The 18406-nt window shown below is 43.6% G+C and overlaps 2 protein-coding genes across 5 annotated transcripts in view; one reads left to right on the forward strand and one right to left on the reverse strand.

Annotated features, from left to right (window-relative positions):
- Window positions 1-7569: 7569 nt before the first annotated feature.
- Window positions 7570-15960, forward strand: RAB14 (RAB14, member RAS oncogene family). Its single transcript, XM_026860390.1, has 7 exons — window positions 7570-7707; window positions 9027-9080; window positions 10589-10766; window positions 11770-11836; window positions 12702-12789; window positions 13101-13131; window positions 13865-15960. The coding sequence occupies exons 1-7, from the start codon at window positions 7656-7658 to the stop codon at window positions 14040-14042; spliced, it is 648 nt and encodes a 215-aa protein (XP_026716191.1). The 5' UTR covers window positions 7570-7655; the 3' UTR covers window positions 14043-15960.
- Window positions 15961-16847: 887 nt separating this feature from the next.
- The window catches only part of CNTRL (centriolin), a 33925-nt gene continuing 32366 nt past the window's right edge, over window positions 16848-18406 (reverse strand). For all 4 annotated transcript variants that reach the window (XM_026860537.1, XM_026860536.1, XM_026860538.1 and 1 more), the window contains 3 exons: window positions 17669-17872; window positions 17220-17327; window positions 16848-17008 (listed from right to left, as the gene is read on the reverse strand). In XM_026860537.1, the coding sequence (XP_026716338.1) occupies window positions 17229-17327; window positions 17669-17872 (303 nt within the window). In that variant the 3' untranslated portion in view covers window positions 16848-17008; window positions 17220-17228. The remainder of the gene's footprint in view (window positions 17009-17219; window positions 17328-17668; window positions 17873-18406) is intronic.

Genomic DNA, 18406 nt, shown 5'->3' on the forward strand with positions numbered 1-18406 from the left:
CCGCCCTCGCTCCCGGCGGCGAGCAGAACGGGGAGAGGGCCGCTAGTCCGTCTGGGGCCGAGGAGGGTGAGGCTGCCTGGGCAGGAGCTAGGCCGCTGCTGCACTGTTTGTCGCCACCGCCTCCCATTCCTCCTCTGCACTGCACACTCCCTGTGGAACACGCCACCATCAAGTACTCGCGTACATGCGGTATATATCTGTGTGTGCGTGTGCCTCCTACTAGTACTTGCAGTTGCACGTAGGGTGTTTACTGCATGTGTATGTTGCGCTGTGTGTGTGGCCGATGTGCAGTGTTACCTGTACTTTTCATTCTTACGTTGACGTGTGCTGTCATGAACTTCGACAGGAAAATAACTTCCACGAGGGCTGAGGGGGATGCCACTTCCTAGTCGGGAAAACAACAAAAGTATTCCAGACCTCTTCTGTGTTCTTTTGTCAGTGCTTATCCGGGCTAAACAGAAGAATGAAGTTCTGTTCTTTCACCTAGTTCTGTATTGCCTGCCTGGCAGTAGCAGAGGTTTCTACAACATGTGTGGATAGCTTTGTCTTGAATTAAAATTGTACTGAATTATCCTTGCAGTAAAGCCAGGAGAAGGTGTTGGTCTGCACTGAGGTCTCTCTGGCAATGGCTTTGTTGCTCAGGAGGTTATTTGATGTGGACTTTGCTTTTTAGATCTCTGAATCAGAGTGGATCTCTGTTGTATGACATTTTTTCGCAAAGGTACCTCTTTGTGATCAAGTTTTACCCAGGTTGTCTATATCCTAAATCATTTCAAACCCCAAGTCAGAAGTCTGCATTTCCAGCAGCCAGATGTTATCATATGGAAGGCATTGTTTTTGGGATTGATTTCTATCATGGTTTGGATTAAGGGGCTCTTGTGCTTGGGCATTACTCAGGAATGGGAAGAAAATCCCAACCCTGAGAGACTTAATAACTAAATATCACATAGTTTAGTATGGATTAAAAAGGAATTTGCTAGCTTCCTGTAGGGGTTTGAAAATGTCATAAATCTAAGTGGAAGGAAGAAGCTCCTATTCTTTATTTTATGAATAACAAAAAAAGTTACTGTGAGGGACAGCGGTTTGAAAACAAACCTGTTATACTGGAGGTACTAGCATTTAAAATGTGAAGAGATCCTTTAAAATGACTTGCTTACTCCAGTGCATTTAATGGAACCTGCTCATGATTGGTTCTCACTCTGCTGTGTCTTTCTGAAACAAAGGCAGTAGACCTTACTTCATCTTGTACTAAAATGTGTCTGTGACTTGTGTTTTCCAAGGTGATGACTTCAGACAGTTACATGTTCTGATTTGATAGACTGACAACAAACCTCTTCTGGTTTCTGTATATACTGTCCCTGAACTTACCTGATACCTCTGGAACTTGGTTCTCCTGCTACAGATGTGTGCTACAGGTTAGGCTGCTCTATAGGAAGAGAAAAACAGGATAAATGAGCATATACAGATGGATAAAGAGCTATGGCTGAGAGAATGGATGTCAGAGAAAGTGCTGTTGCTAATGAGGACAGGTATGCAGTATTTAATTTAGCTATGGCGCTAGGGTGTGGTAGTAAGAAATGAGGTGTGTGCATATAAATGCAGGAAGTTTAGGAAACAAAATGGAGGAACTTAATGGAGCAGGATGTGAAACCATTAAAAGGCTAACCAACACAATGTGTGCATGGCTGGATAGCTGTTGAGGAAAATCAAAAAGTGAAGCTAGTAAGATGTGTAGCGTTGATTTAAAATAAAGTCAAGAGTTCTCATGTAGGAAGAGAAGTGAAGGCCTGTGATGAAGTCTTTAGAAATACTAGGCCTCAGGTTGAGTTAAGGTGTTTTACAGGATTAAAAGAATATAGCAAATGCATTTCAGAACAGCTTGAAACAGGGCTCAGCACAGTTGAAGTCTGTTAGTCTGAGCCCGGGAGCATGCCGGCCTTGTGTGCTTTCAGAGAAAGTATCACTGGACTTGGCAATAACGAGGAGATGCACAGTGATCTTCAGCAGCAGATCTTAAGAAGCTTGCTGGGTTGTTTGATCAAAGATCAGTTCATCCACATTTACTGTCTTGTGCTAATCAGATGCTTTAATGAAATCCAAATGGGGAAAGCTGGAGAGGATGACTCGAGGAGCTGAAGAATGAGTAAGGAACTGGCCAGCAACAAGTGATGTTGTCAGATAGATGAGAAAGCATTGGACTGCTAGCAGGCTGCTAATGAGAATCCTCAGGGATCAGTCTCAGAAGAGAGCTTCATGAAGACAAGCCAGCAAAAATAAGTAAATAGATAAACAGACCAGGGAGGCTGTGGAGCCAAGAAGTTCACATGGTTAGGAAGACCTAAATGTCTTTGCTGTGTTGAAGTCCTAGAACCACAATGAAATTTAATTGTATTATAACTTTATAGCATATTATAGACAACAGACTTATGGGAATTTGCTGCCTGGGTGTATTGCTTGATAACAAACCTGTTGTTATCTTCCAGCATGGTGTGAGATCTTTTTTACAGAAGACCACAATTGAAGCAATTAGACTGTATTTCTAGCAGCCTTCTAAAGTAAGGTATCAGTTAGACTGCATTGTTTTGTGTGCTTGACAAAAGTCTCCATCGGGGGAATAGTACAATTACGAATTGAAACAATTCTCCCTCTCCCTAGTTCTTTCCCTCTTATTGATCTCTTCTCTGTATATTTACTTAGATGTTAATAAACAGTGAACACTGAGAAGGAAGACTATGCCCTGGGAAAGAGAATAACTACCAATTCATTTTGTGTAGAGGTTTAGAAGCTGTTCTAAATGATGGTTATTGGTTGCATACAGTTCCTCTTGTACGCAACGAATATTTTCTTCCAAATGAAAAAACTAACAGCTCATTAAAAGTTGTTTAAATTTATGAAGTGATATGATGGCATTACTTTTATAGAAGGGAAGTGGACTTCAGCTGTGAGATCCTTTCTTGTTGCATATCCTTGAGGAATGGCCAAAAGAACACGTGGATAGGCAGATGCCTCTTGCTTCAGGGTAACTAAACAGTGGTTCTCTGGCTGCAGAGTGGTATGTTTTTAAGGGGAACCTGTAATAATGAGAGTCCTGAGGTGGAAGCTGATAGCTGTTTTCAGAGGTATCATCTCTGTGTGGACTGGCCAGCTGACTGTATTATCCACATGCAGTGCATAATAAAACCTGTGCTTGCAGGTTCTAGTCTCTTTTAAGAACATACTGATTCTTGCTGAGCATAAAGCTGTGAAATTTCTCTATGCAAATGATATCCAGTGAAGAGTTAAAATGGACTATGTCCTTGAGTTGAGCTAGAAGGAGCTGCATGGGTCTCACGAAAGCTGGTATGGATATGATATTTACAGTTGTGTTATTCTGATAAAGAACGTTACGGCAGTGTGCCTGGAACAACCTTATCTCAGTTTGTACAGATGTGTGCTGATACTTGAAATAAGGCTTCAGTGAGATGTCAAAATACCTGTGTAGTGCTTCTGAATAGAGGAGGAAATGTGGGTGTACTAGTATCTCATTAAGGTCATCTGTAACTTTTTATTAAAAAAAGCCTCTAAGGGAGAAGTTGATATCTAGAAAGTGGATTACGGTGACACTGTTCACTGTAAAATTTCTAGTCCTAACTAATACAGAAATTAATTCTACAGGCTTTGAAACTAGCAGAAATCTGTGTATAGTGAAACATGATCGTCTGGCCAGTTGCCATCCCGAAATAATGCTATAAACTCCAGGGGAAGTTTTACCTCTGAAGAGAGAGCCAAAACTTAAATTGGCAGACTTTCCCGGAAGAAAGATGGCAGGTAGACCGAGCTTTCAGACTAAACTTCTTTTACTTTCTGTTAGCAGTAAATTTATGGTTGGTTAACTTCGATGTCATATTGTTTAATGTCAGCAGTGGCTGAAGGTGAGTTGCGTATACTTGGGTGCAGTGATCTCAGTCCTGTGGTTCTTGCCCCAGGCTCTCTCAAGAGGAAAATCCCCCCCTTCCCATGTTGGGATTATTAAGATTTTTAAGATTCACGTGCCTGGAACAGAGGGCTGGGAAGTGGAGGTAGAACTCCAGTTTCTACAGATGAGTGATGCTATCAACATATGTATTAACCTCTAGCATTAACATGTAGCTAATATTTGTGTGTTTACTGAATGCTGTTGTGTGCTCTTCTTGTCTAGACTTCCTTCTTTCATCTGTAGTAAGTGCTGAGATTGTAAGTTTTCTGAGGCTGAATTCTCACCACGGCTTCTGTCTTTAGTTTGTTGCATTTATTTTTTCCCTTCAGCACAGAGTCCTTTTGGAATATCAGTTTTATTCCAAGATCTGAGTACAGTTTGAATTCCTGCTAATCCTTACTGGAATTTGAGTGTTTAAAAGTTTATTTCGTTGTGTTTTGGGTTTTGGTTTTTTTTTTTAGAGAAGTCATCTGTTCTCCAGAAAAGATTCCTGACCTTTAGTAATAATTTGGAGTATTTCAGAATCTTTTCTGTAACATGACCCTTGGAATAAATGTAATACCGAAGTGTTGCTTTATTTTTTCAGTTTAACCCCCCAAATTGTGTTTAAGCTGTGTTTCTGCAAGATTTCAGCAGATATGTCTATCAGACAGTGACCTCTTCAGCTGGGACTTGAGAGAGGGTCTAGACTCGCCGTAGGAGTGAATTTCTCTATCAGTATTGCTGATTATAGATTAATTGCTGATTGCAGAATAATAATCTGTTTCTTTAAACTGTGGAGGGTGTGTGAGTGCTAGGTCTGGCTTCATGCAGGGGAGCATCTGGTATCTCTCACCTCCTCTAGGGGCCTAGTGTCACTGTAAGAATGAAGATGAAGTTTTAACAATAAGATGTGGCTTGAAGTTAGTTCTCCCCACCCATTTCAGACTTTGTTGCCAAGCACAGAATTTGGTTTTCTCTCACTTTGAAGTGGGAACTGATTTTGATGCATGTGTTGCAAAGCAGTGACAGTTTCTTTTATATTGAAATAGCATAGTTAGACTTCTTTAAGTAAAGAATATAATGAATATTGACATATCCTGGCAAGCAAAAACAGTCTGTCAAATAGATATGTATATTTAACAGAAAATATTCTAACTAAGAGATTCCAAACTCAATTTGTGATACAGCCTGCACAGAGTTCCCAGTTTGTCCATTCTTTAGGAAAAAAAAAGTCTTCCTCACCTTCCAGGATGCTGCGTACAAGCTTGGATAGTAGGATGTATTCCCCTCACGTGTTATATACAGCAATATTGTGAAGTCATGTGTTCAGAAACATGAAACTCCTTTGAACATTTCTGAGTACTTGGCATTCCAGAGCCAACTGGTGTTGTGAAGGAAGAGGGGGGGTCAGCTAGAACAGATTTTGCAACCACAGGAGTGGTTCCCTAACTTGAAGTTTACAATGCTGAATTTTTTTAAAACCAGTGTAAGTTACTAGATACTACCATCCTCAGAACACACCATTGATCCTTCAAACTAGATGCATATTAGTGCTTTTGGGTGTCTTTGCCTTTACTGTGGCTGTAGCACCCACCTGTTTTCTGTGGAAAATAGTAGAGTTCATGCTGTCCTCCTGAAGTACTTGTATGTATCAACTGGTCTTCTTAAGCTTTTTGGTTTTGTACTTACATACCTTACAATCCTCCAGTTTAACCGTATCTGCTATCAAACTAAACTGAGCTGGGACCACAGCCCTCCTCGCTTTACGTAGAAGGCAAGCAGCAAGTTAACTGTCCTGTATGAACGAGTGCGTTGAATCAGAAGATGCTCAGTTTGAATGTTACTGCTACCGGGACGTGCTGGAGGAGAGGAAGAACATAATGTGTAAAGATGTATTCGGAAAACACGAAGCATTGGGTGTTTCCAGTGACACACTGATTTTGAGCTCTCTTTGGAGCAGTTACTTGTCTTTATTTGCTGGTGTTGAAAATAATCGGTGCACATACTGAAGCTGATACTGCAGCTCTGGAATCCTCCACTTCCAGGAAATAAGGCAGTAACGTTGCTGCCTTGCTTGGTGCAGAGCAGTGCATTTCCAGGCATGGTTGTGAATTCTTACCCAGTACTACAGCAGAAGTTTCCTCTAAAACTTGCTTGATTGACCTGGCTGTTCTTGGAACACATGCGGCACTTGGTGTGGAACTCTCTTGCCGACAGATACAAGAGTTGCTGTCCAAAACTGTTGTTTGTTTACTATCTCGGATTAAACTTGGTTTATAGAACAGTGTGCATGTGTATATGTAGGATTTAGCATAGATGCTTTGCGTACTGCTTGGGATAGAAAGACTTGAGAGTTTCCATATCATGAGCCAAGCATGAATGAAAGGCAAGGTGACTGGCACACAGTAAACCCTTAACTGCCTGTTGGAGTTGTTCCCTCTCCAAGGTCTAGATAAGAGTGTTTGCTTTAAACCTCTGCTGTGTGAAGTGGTTTGTTGGCTGTGTACTGTGAATGAGATTTGTTGTGAGTCACCTTCTTTCTTATACCTACAGTTCACTATTATGGATTAATTGTGGTTGGGGAAACAGTACTTTGCTTTTGAAAAAGTTACAGGCTTGTAAGCTTTCCTGTGTTTTTATTTCTTTACTGGTTTCATTTGTCATGTGAATAACACATGACTGAATGAAAATCTTTCTAGGCTGAAGCAATGTTCTTTATAAAATGTACCATGTTATTCTAAAGGCTGGCTATCTGCCATGCAGGAGCAGGAAAGGAAATGGTGAATTCCTAGTTGAAATTTTCCACTTGCTTAACTGATCACACTATATCTAGTTTAACTTAAAACCTGGGACAAAAGCAGGCAGTTTGAAGCCTTTATGTTAACAGGCAATATCTATCCTGTGTAGACTTGTAATCCTGGTTAACTGATGTATTAGTTGGCAAGTCAGCTATTGCTTCGTGCAAGTTTACACAGCTGAAGCCAGCTCGTACATCTAGGAAAGATGGGAGAACTGGAATACTGGAAGTACTTATCTCCGATGTAATTGTGATTCTCTTAAAAAAGAGAAACTGCTAAGCCTTGCTGTAATGCCACTATGCTGACAAAGCCACAGAGATGTTAACTAACTTCCTGAACATCTGATTTGTGGCTTGCACTGCTCTTCTGACATGGGCATGTAGCAGTGCAAACCCTAGTTAAGGCCACTGCAGCGTTCCTTTAAGTAATTCTTATCTGTTTGATGCAAGCTGTGCTCTTTCCTTTGTTCCTGTTGCACATCTCAAAAGTGTGAGGTAATAGTTCCAAATTGCGGGTTTAGTTTGGAGTCAGATTTTATTTTCAGTTCATGTATCAGCTATTTGGCTGGTGAGTGCTGGTCCACGCAGCGACTGTACAAAACAAGAAGCTGCTGGAGCTTTTCAGCAGCTTTAAGACTTTGATAATAGTGACTGAGTATCAGTACTACACAGAGCATGTCTCTCCTTAATGACAGGGGTTCAGAGCAAGCGGTGTGAGTTTTGCTGAATATCTCTGGCACTAATTCAGCAACTATGGGGAAGTAACTAACTTGGACTGTGAATGAAAGGATCGTTGTGGGGGAGAAATGGGAAAAGGTTTTATTTGCTTATATGAACTAAATTGGATGAATTGGGTTGAGTTTGGTGAACAAATAGCTGTTCTGATGTGTCCTTTTTTTTTTGTTTTGTTTTAGTGCCACAATGGCAACTGCACCTTACAACTATTCCTACATCTTTAAGTACATCATTATTGGTAAGTACCCCTGGGCACCCGCCTGGTCGTGGCAGTGGGTCTGTGCACGACAGCCTCCCTGCAGTTGCATGCTACTTGCTCTAGAGTCGTGATTCCTTCACAGTTACTTGTCCAGCCTCAGTCCCTCACAGATCACCACGCTTGCTCTAAAGCTTTGGCAGCTGACAATATAAAGGCAAATGCCTTTGGAGGCCACAGAATTAATGCTGTGTGATTGGTGGCCAGTGAACTGGGAGTGGGGGCAAGTACCAGTGCCTGTATTGAGGTCACTTGATTGTTGAGTTACTGTTAAAAATAACCATTCTTCTTGACATACAAACTTCAGCATTTTTGAATGTCTTAACTGTTAGGGCCATAGTGCTTAGCCCTCTGCATAGCACTAGAGAAAAAAAAAAAAAAAGGCATTCTAAAAACGTGCATGTGGTCCTTTTCCTCCAAAATTAAGTTTATATTTAGAAAAATTGCTAAACGCATTGGAAATGGGGGAAAAATCTTAATAGGAATCAACACAGCTGGGATGTTGTGTTGATTCAGGTTTGCTATTGCACTTCTCTGCATCATTAGTCCCAAATGTTGTAGAATCTGTTGAAGACACAGGTGCTAATTGGAATCCATTGCTTTAGACGGGCTTATAAACTTCTGTCAGGCTATAATTCTGTGTTTAAGTGTTGCTTTTAGCTTCAGCTTCCTTGGCTGTTTAGTCAGGGTCATGATTGCATTTATTACTATCCTGGAAGAACAGGTCTTGCTGTTAACTGTTTAATTCTTAATGATCTTGTGTAGGTGTAAGTGATCTGCAATCTTACTGTAATGGTTTGTAAGCCAGGCTGCTGCGACAGCCACAGCCTGTGGAGGAGTTAGTTTTTAAAAGGTGTTGCTCTTTCTCTCTGTGGGCATTGTGGAAGTGAAGCAGTTTCTTGGTGTGTTCTGGTTGGCTGTCAGTATTTTAAGTCCTTACCAGTGATTGCAAGTAAGACAGGAGGAAGACACACACTCAAAAGGTGTATTTTACACTTCAGTTTTACAGGTCTCCTTTTCATAACCTTGTGAAATACAGGTGTAAAATCAGTAATACAGATGAACTTCTCCTTTTGAGTTTGCTGCTCCACCCTTGCTTGCAACCCTGTAGCTGTTACCAGAACTGTAGTGCAAAAGCTGACCCATGTAAGGGCTGTAGCCAGGTGGCTGTAGCCTCACTGCCCGCTAGGCCCAGGACAGGAGTGGCTGCCTGTCTCTGTACCCTGTGTTGGGAGGATGAAGAAAATGTGCTTGTTGCAACAATGATATGATGTCAGCCTTAACTATTTTTTCTGTAACAGGGGACATGGGTGTAGGAAAGTCCTGTTTGCTCCATCAGTTTACAGAAAAGAAGTGTGAGTATCTCAGTTCACAATATTCTAGCTGGTGTGCTTCATCCCTCTTTCCTGCCTTTTTGCTTCCATCATGCATGAGTCTGTGGTGTCTGTCTTAGTCTGTACGGGTTTGTTTTGTACTTGGTCACATTTTTGTTTTGACTTCTGCAGATGTAGAAACAAAATATTGATGTGGTAGTTGCAGAACTGCTGCTTCAGTCAGTCCTACCTGACTGTTTTTACAGCTTTTCTGGGGAATTTTGATACAGAACAAAGTTGAAATTTCTTGTCTGAAATGCCTGTTTTCAGAATTGGTGTAGCTTGAACACCAGCATTTGGAGTTTTTTAGTGCTGCTAAGGACTTCAAAGAGAAGAAAAGGATTCATATTTCTTTGACTCTTTGTTTGCAGGCTTAAGTAGCACTGTCACTCTGTAGCTGCTGTGACGCATGACACTGGGCTGCCCTGCGTGATGGTGTTTAAGGCTTACTGCAGTCTGTCTCGACTAATGCTTTTTCATGTATGCTATCATGGCTAATTAAGAATTAGCTTCAATTCTGCTTAATAATGTGCGTTGCATTGGCATTTGCAGTGGTTATTAGCTCTGACTTCCCATGTAGTGCTCACTCCATGGCTGAGTCTGTAGGTGTTCATGAGTACAAAGTTAGTCTTTACCATGTGCTGCTCGAGAAGTGGCAGTAAGTGGGTAGGAGCTACAGTTTAAAATATTTCTGTTTTCTAGTAAAAATAGTATTTTTTAAAAAAAACCCTGTTGCTTTTAATTAAAATCCAGTATCAGCCAATGGTTTAAATGCTGCTTTGCCTACAGTCATATTCTTGTTGAGGATCTGTCTTGTTCTTAGTCTGTCAGCGTTAAGCTGAAGCAGTACAACTGAACAAACTAACATGCCAAACACCCCTACTACAAGACTCTTGCTAACTGTAGATGGCTTGGATATAGGTACTCATCCTTTCTGTATTTTTTTTAAATTTTTCTTAAAGATGAATTTATTATAACAAAAAAGATGCCCTTTTGGTTTTGATTTGCTGTGTTGCGAGCTGCTTTTGAAATGGGCTTTTTCCTGTGGACCGTCATGTTATTACCCTGTCTGAAGCAACTTGGGTATTTGTTTTTGAAGCTGTGTTACAGACTTTTAATTGTACTTTGGTAATTTCCTAAAAGTTATCTTTTCCTACTGCATTAAACTAGTTAACCGTTTCTGCAAGGATAGACTGAGAATCACCTGACTTGATACCTTCTGATATATATGGCCAAACAGCATCAGTGTACATGCATCAGAGAAGGCAAGGAATTTTATAACTGTTTTTAAAACTAACAGCAGTTCAGGAAATACTTCATTTTATTTCTGGTGAAGTGATACAGTTTGGGTACAGTAGCTGTAAAAATGCTTTCTTAGAGACTGAAAATCTAGTAAAGATAACTGAAAACTGGTGATAGTAATATCTTTGTAGCAAGCAGACCTTGTGCTACTAGAAAGATCTGATCTTTGCTCTTATTTTTTATGACAGTTATGGCAGACTGTCCCCACACAATTGGTGTTGAATTTGGCACAAGAATAATTGAAGTTAGTGGCCAAAAAATTAAACTACAGATTTGGGATACAGCAGGACAAGAGAGATTCAGGGCTGTCACACGAAGCTACTACAGAGGAGCAGCAGGAGCTCTCATGGTCTACGACATCACCAGGTGAGTGCCGCTGGCTGGCGTGGTGTGTCGTGGGTACCACGGCCCTGTCTGTGCGGTCCTGTCTGGCCTCTGGACTTGGTTGGAAGGATTTGTGTTGTGTTGTGTGAAGCTTACCACACTACTTTAAATAAGTATTTAAAGATCTGAAAATTAAGCAGCTCACATAATTCCTGTGTTTTTCTTGGAACGCTTCACTACTGACAGGCCTGAGGATCTTGCCATTTCAGGTCTTGGCTGCCTGTGTTGTTTAAAGAACTGTCTTTCTCCTTAAAATCTGCTCTTCAGTACCTGGATGTTTTCTTCCTGGGAGGGATGGATGCTGCTGCTTACTGGCAGGAGCAGGCCCAGGACAGAACGTGGCCTCTGTTGCAGTGGGCTGTGTAAACGTGCGCAGTGTAGAAGTCTGACTGCTGGGCCTCGTCACAGGCCTCCCACAAAACGAGCCTGCGTAGAAGCTACCCTGCCTTCCTTTTATAGGTGAAAATTAAAGATGCTGCTAAAAGAATAATTAATCAGATGTGCAACATGAAATACATTTGCTTTTACATGTCTCCCATCTTCTTCTGGGGCTGTTCTTGATATTCTTCAAGCACCTCTTTTTTTTTTTTCTGCATATATATTTCCTGTTTGCTTCAATCTTGAGTAAAACAATCTTATCACTGTTCCCAAAGTGCTGTTGTACTGTACAGTGTTCTGTAAGTGTTTGACAGGAAATCCTTTAATGTGTTCTGTACAAAACAATACAGATGTTGTCCTGGTGAAGATGCCGTGTACTAGAAGTGCTAATTGTCTGTCTGTCTGTCCACCTGCGTTTAAGGGTTGCTCTGGGGGTTTAAAGTTGACTTGTTGAGTCCAGACAAGGTGCTGCTGCTTTGTCTTGAGGTTGGGGAGAAGAACAGGGATGGCAGATGTTGGTGTGTTGAATGGATGCTGACTGGGATGTTGGCATCAGGTATTTCAAAAAATACTGTTACTAAAACTGTACTTGCTTAATTCTTTGCAGAAGAAGTACGTATAATCACTTAAGCAGCTGGCTGACAGATGCAAGGAACCTCACCAATCCAAATACTGTAAGTTGGACTTTATTTAGCTTGAAAGCAAGATAGCTCATCTCTAAGCATGAGGTGGAGGGCTGAGGCCGGAGCATCTGCAGTGGCAGCAGTGTTCTCTTAAATAAGCTGCCTCTGGTTTTTCATCTCCTTAGCTCCGAGTTACCCCTCTGCCCCCATTTTGCAGCACACCAGTGACTCTTCCCTTACTGCAACTGGAGCAAAAATGGGGGCTCCTGTGCAGGAGAGCAGTGGCTGCTTCTAAAAGTCTTGTGCTCTCACCTTTGAGGGGCCTGTTTTCAGCAGTTGGAGACAAAATTGTGATTAACAAAACCTTCTGTCACTGTTTCTTCTCGCTTTGTGGTAGCACTGGGGTGAATGTTATCCTGTCTTAGACTGGAATATAAATTGGATCTTCAGCAAAAGCTGAGCGGGTCTTCTGGAGGGCTGGGGGAAGAAGGTTCTTCTGTGTCTTTGACTGCACCACAACACTTCTTCAGTCTTATTCCAAATGCCTCAAAACACTTGAGCACCAAACTCATGGGAAGACTCTGCTGTGGTGAAAGAAAACTTAAGGATTCTGGCTGGATTAGCAGATGATTAAACAAATACAAGAAGCGGTTCAGAGCACAACTCATGAATAAAGAGTAGGACTGCTGCTTTTTAAGACCTCCTCTCATGAGAACACCCAGAGTGTCTGCAAGTGACAGCGGAGACTGTGCAGGGGGGGCGCTGCCAGGGCAGTGTTCTCCTGAAGATGCATGGCTTTTGCAGTTAAAAAACTTGCCTGCCTGTTTCCTTCGGGGGGTTTTGTCTTATTAATGATGGGGGTGGTAGTGAAAAAGCTTTTTTTTTTTCCAGACTAATTTTCTCTCTTCTGAACTAGGTGATAATCCTCATAGGAAATAAAGCAGATCTGGAAGCACAGAGGGATGTTACATATGAAGAAGCCAAACAATTTGCTGAAGAAAATGGTGTGTTTTTCCTCTTGTTGATATATTTCCAACAAGATAGTGATGCTAAAGTGAATCCCTAGCATGGATAGCTGCAAGCTTACACTTCCAAAGAATTGTAATTATATGTACAAGTTTCTCTTGTGCCTCAGTCTGGCTTAGTTCTCTTAGTTCTAGAAACCAGCTTGTGTATTGATGCCTGAACTTAGTCCTAAAATACCATTTAATGTTAAAATAGTGTCTTGCATGTAATCTGAAGGTCGTCATGTGACTGATTGGGGGCTATTTAAAGTATATTATGCGCTGACTGTTAAATCTCTGTTTCTAAACAGGTTTATTGTTCCTTGAAGCAAGTGCAAAAACGTAAGTTACTTTTGTCTGGAGTAATGATTCAGCTGTGATCTGTTTAAGAGGAATATATTGGTTATGACTAAGTACAGCCATAGAGTTCAGGTATAGTAGGGTTTTACAAGCACAAGAAACATTTTTTGAGTTCTGCTGGAGGGTAAGCTCTGCATCGCAGTTCCAGTCGTGTCAGCTTTGACTTGAAAACAACTTGGACGTTAGACCCCTTGCTGCATTTCAGGCAAAGACTCGTTGAATTCCAACAAACTGATTCGGCTTGAAGCCGCTGTTTGAGTGTAGAACGTGTCTGTGTGGGGAAGAGCTGTTCCCCATTACCTGTTCCTTCCCCCAGGTGCTGGAGCCCTGAGTACCCAGTGTGGGGTGGCATCATGCAGGCTCCCACCCCAGTGGTGCTGCTGAGGGTGGTTCCAGCAGGTGCCTGTAATGGTGAATAGTGGCTCCCCTGTCAACACCGCTCCGCGTGTGGCTCGGTGCCTTAGCCAGTTGTTGCTGGGTGGTGTTTTAGCACGTGTTTCTTGACTCCAGGCTGTAATGGCGAGGGAGTGAGTGGCCCGGGGACAGGGCACCGGGCTTGGGCTGTGTCTGCTGTGGGCGCAGGAGGCTTTTTCCTGCGTGTAAAGCGACAGGGTGGCAGCTGCTGCTGCTCGGGGTCCGCTCGGATCCCAGCCGGGGTGGCAGCCAGCTGCCGGCCTGAGGCGCAGCCCCAGTAACTCCTGCTGCTCTCTCGTAGTGGAGAGAACGTTGAGGATGCGTTCCTGGAGGCTGCCAAGAAAATCTACCAGAATATCCAAGACGGAAGCCTGGATCTGAACGCCGCAGAGTCGGGTGTACAGCACAAACCGTCAGCTCCGCAGGGGGGGCGACTAACCAGCGAACCCCAGCCCCAGAGAGAAGGCTGCGGCTGCTAGTGACCTCTGTTTCATGGCTCCATTTCTGACCTTTCACCTCTGTCTGCTGGAAGCGGGGCTTTTGACTGCTTCCCTGTCTTCTGTACATCTTACTGGGTTTAATTAAAACTCTGAGACAAGTTTAACACAGTACTAAACTGCTAAACAACTTTAGATGTAATCAGGTTATCAAAAGCAAGTAGAGTAATAAAACCTCTCCTGCATGGTAAATCTAGAAGTTTTTTTTTTTTTTTCCTTGATTGTCCTTGTGATAGTGTCACCGATACATAATTTAAACCGAGCACTGATGCTGGACTCATGATTTTACACTTTCGCAGGGCTTTGTCTTGTACGGTTTAATTTTACAGTTCTTTGGCCTTTCTTCCCCACCTCTTAACTGTTTCGAGCTGTCCGTAGTCAAGGATAAGGTTGGGGTTTGTTTTTTTGCTGTGAAATGAATTCTGATGGTAGCAAGGGGCTCTGTAACAATGTGCTTTGTTGAAAGAATTCCCTGTGGTGTGTGTTCGGGGGCCGGGGCGGGCTGGCGCAGGAGCGTACACCTCGCACAGGGAATCAATCCGTTCACTCGCGCGCTCGTAGCTTTATGTCTTTTTTTTTTTTGCCACTTTTATCCTTTTACACTTGTTAACAGAACGTAAATATGTATAAAATTTGAAGGAACTGAGCTAACGGTTAAATACATCCTGTGTATATGATTTTAATGAAGAAAAATGATTACTGGCATTAGAACAGTATATAAGAAAATACCAGTTTGTACAGTATGACCTCTCCGTGCCCCCGCTGCCCCGGCAGAGCGCGATGTGACCGCGGGTCGCTCGCGGAGGCTTAACTCGGCGTCGGCAGCGGCCGGGGCTCTGACCCCGCTGCAGAAGTTAACACTAGTGGAATCTGTCTCTCATCTTCGCCCTGTGGTGTTCGGCTGCTGTTTCATTAACCCCGTTGTGTGCAATCAGCAGCGTGCTAACCCGCTTTTTCTCTTCGGTAAGCGTTTTGCGTTATTGGGCTTCGTCGCCTGCCTTGCCTCCTGTACGAAGGCTGGTTCTCTCGCACATCTTACGCTTTTCTACCTTTAACTTTTTGAATGGTCAGAGGCTGAACTGGACAGTCGAACAATGTGTGTGCTTTCTAGGGATTTTTAACTACTGTTGTATTTTTTTTTTTATCAGTCTGAGGGTTTAAGACTTGGGCTTTTTCATCAGGCCTCTGCGTATACCCTTGGGGTGACAGAGCCTGTCCGGGCAAGGGGAGGTTTTGTGTGGTGCCCGTGCACACGTGGGGTTGGCTGCAGTGTCCACAGCGGTGCAGGTGGCTCTGCGTGTGGTGCTGCTGCCTTCTTCAAGCAAGCTTCACTTGGAAAATGTCATGTGTGGCTTAAAAAGCAAAAGGGGTGAGTGCTTAACCAGGGTCCAGCTTTAGTCTTGCTGCAGTGTTTGAAATACAAAGTAGTCCTAAAATCCCTCTACTAGACACTAAACCTTATACAATGTTCAGACTTGTAAGTAAACAGTGGTACCAGAGTATTGTACAGTCAATGTTAAATAAAAGCCAAAACTGGAATGTGCAGACAATAGGATTTGGGTAACTTGTGCACTGTCCCTTTGTTTTGTCTGGTTAGTCTCTTTTTTAACTAATACTCTGAAGTAGATGATGTTTGAGATCTGCAGCTACTGCATCCTGCTTAACCAAGGTTGCACCACAAAGGGTTTGCCCAGGGACCACGACCTGCTGCTGGCGTGAAGTCTGTGTTCTAACACCTACAGCTTGTTGCGGTGCAATACCTGTACTCCCAGAGTAAGTTACAGTAGGTCTTATTGTTTCTGTCACAGAAAGGATTTGTTTGGACTGCTGTACTCCTCATTTGATGTAACAATGCTATTAATCTAAATATTTGTAAATAAAGTACCTGTATCTAGATAAACGGCACTGCCTTGTGGTTATTTGCTCAGACCCCCTCAAGCTGGTTTTGCTCCAGAGGGGTGAGGCAGTTTCTGCAGCAGCAGCTCCTCACACCCAGACTGCAGAAGGCCTGGGGCGGGGGGCGTGTGTTGTACCTGCTCCTCTTTAGCCTTTGCCAGGGACCTGAAGTGCTACGGATGTCTCAGGGTTTTCACAAGAGTCTGCCCTGAGCCCAGAACTGCTCTTTAAAAGTGTGAGAGGCCCCAGAACAAAGGGCCAGAGCAGGGTGTTATTCCCAGTGAAATGCACCACCTGCATAGGAAAGATCTGGTTTTATTAATAATGTGGATGAAAAAGGACAAAAGTGGGGCTGATGTTAAGGCCTGGCTGGGGAACAGCCACCAGGCAACTTCCCTGTGAGGGAGGGCAAGATGTTCCTTAGGACAGGGAGGGGGGTGGTAGCAAGTTCTGTGCTCATGGTGCCTCCTGCTGCTGCCCAAAGGCTTTACAAAGTGGCTTTTCTGCTACTAATTAAGAACAAGTTGCTTTGAACTTTGTTACTGAAACCATGAAGCAGTCGCATGGTGACACAGCTCAGCCTTCGGGGGCCTACACCAGTTAAACTCCATAACCACCCACTCTGGACCCATTCCTGCTGCTGGGAGCCAGAGCAGTCAGAGCCTGCTTGAGAGCATCTTAAAAAAAGCGGATACAACCAAGCAGGAGTCACTGAGGTTTATTTTAAGGATGTACTCAAAAGTAAAACGTACGTAAAACATCCACACGCTTAACAACAGGTAACTGGACAACTCTGTCCTTGGCACAAGTTTTAACTGGGAACCAACACATACCTCCACTTAAATAGCTGCTTTGCACACCTTGAAATCCACATTTAGAATGTTTTTTTTAAAAAAAAAAACCAACCCTAACTTATATACATAAAGCTCAGTTACTCAAATGTACCAAAAACTTCACAGTAGGGAGCAGGTGCTGCAGCCGGCTGTTCCAGCAGGGGCCAGGGAGGTAGAGATGGGCCAACGGTGGTGGCTGATGGAGGAGCCGAGCGGCACCTGAAGAGCGCCGAGGTGAGCGGCTCTGCCCCAGGCTGGGGCCCGGCTGGCTGCTGGGCAACATTTACAGCCCTGGAGAGGCTGTGCCTGTCCCCCCTGATGGGCTGCAGAACCCCCGGGAGCAGCCCCACCTGCCCCTGGGCTACCGCCACCTCCGACCCACGAGCCTCAACCTTCAGGACACTCGGGATGGGTGAAGCTCCCATCTCACCTCCGGGCTTCACTGAGAAACTCCTCGGGAGCAGGAACGCAGCGTCTGTGACAGCACTGAAATGCCCACGGGGCTGCCGGGGACAGGCCTGAGCCTTGTCAGAGCAGCCTAGGAGAAGCAGTAAAATTAATAATTGATAATTTAACAAAAATAATAATAGATTCACGTCTTCAATTAGCAGATACACTGATCTTTAAAATAAATAATCTGGATTTTAAAGAACAAAAGGTAAGACAAAGTTAAAAAAAAACAAACAAACAAACCCTCTGAGGAAAACTTGCCCTTTTCAAAGCTGTTTGCTGCTGCCCGAGTGACAGAGCGCAGCGTTGTCACCCCACCTTCAGGAAAGCCCCCGTGCCCCCAAGACACTGAGCAGATGCCTGTAAAAACTACCCCAAGCTCATTATTTAAAAAAAAAAACCACCCAGAATTCCTTAGTAGCGCATTACCTGTGTTTTTGTTAAATTCAGAGCGTCGTGAAGAGTTACGAGACTCGAGCTCTGGGCTAGAAGCAGCGAATCGGAGGCAGCGCTGCTGACGAGGTCGTCCAGCGCGTCCACCTGCCGCTGCAGGCTGTGCAGGGTGCCCTCCGTCTGCTGCTTTCCTCTGATTAACACTTCCACCTGCTTGGACATGCACTGCCGGAGCTGAGCCTAAACAAATTAATCAGTTGTTTCTATCCAGCTAGTGTAGTTTTCAAGACCGTATTTATAAAAAATTTGATGACTTTAAAGTCAAGCCGGAAGGGATGCGATGGGAAGAGTCAAACCACAAGCAGATGGCAATGGGTTTGGGGATTAGTTTTGAACAGTTCACCTCCTCCCCAGTCAGAAATATGCTCCATTTCTAAGGCCTCTGTCATGAAATGCTTGAAAAAGCACCAAGTACGTTCTATCTAAACTTGGCCATGACCCGTAGTTAAAGTGGTTTAACTAGTTACAGCAACGGTGGGTGCTGCTGCACTGCAATTCCTCCCGTTGCTGATATACCCCAGTATGGGGTGAGGGAATCTTGCTGGAATACTCAAACCCCCAATTAACCATTGATTAAAATTATTCATCTTGACAGGGCTGAGCTTTCTGGTCCTGTTCCCACCCAGAGGCCGGAGCCACTCGCTGCGCCCAGGGGGAGGCGCTGGAGGATCCCCACACGCTCTGACTGTTCTGGGGGTGCTCAGAGGGGCCCCG

This window comes from Athene cunicularia (assembly GCF_003259725.1).
Source record: "Athene cunicularia isolate RWA chromosome 17 unlocalized genomic scaffold, athCun1 chr17_part1, whole genome shotgun sequence".
NCBI classification, from domain to species: domain Eukaryota; kingdom Metazoa; phylum Chordata; class Aves; order Strigiformes; family Strigidae; genus Athene; species Athene cunicularia.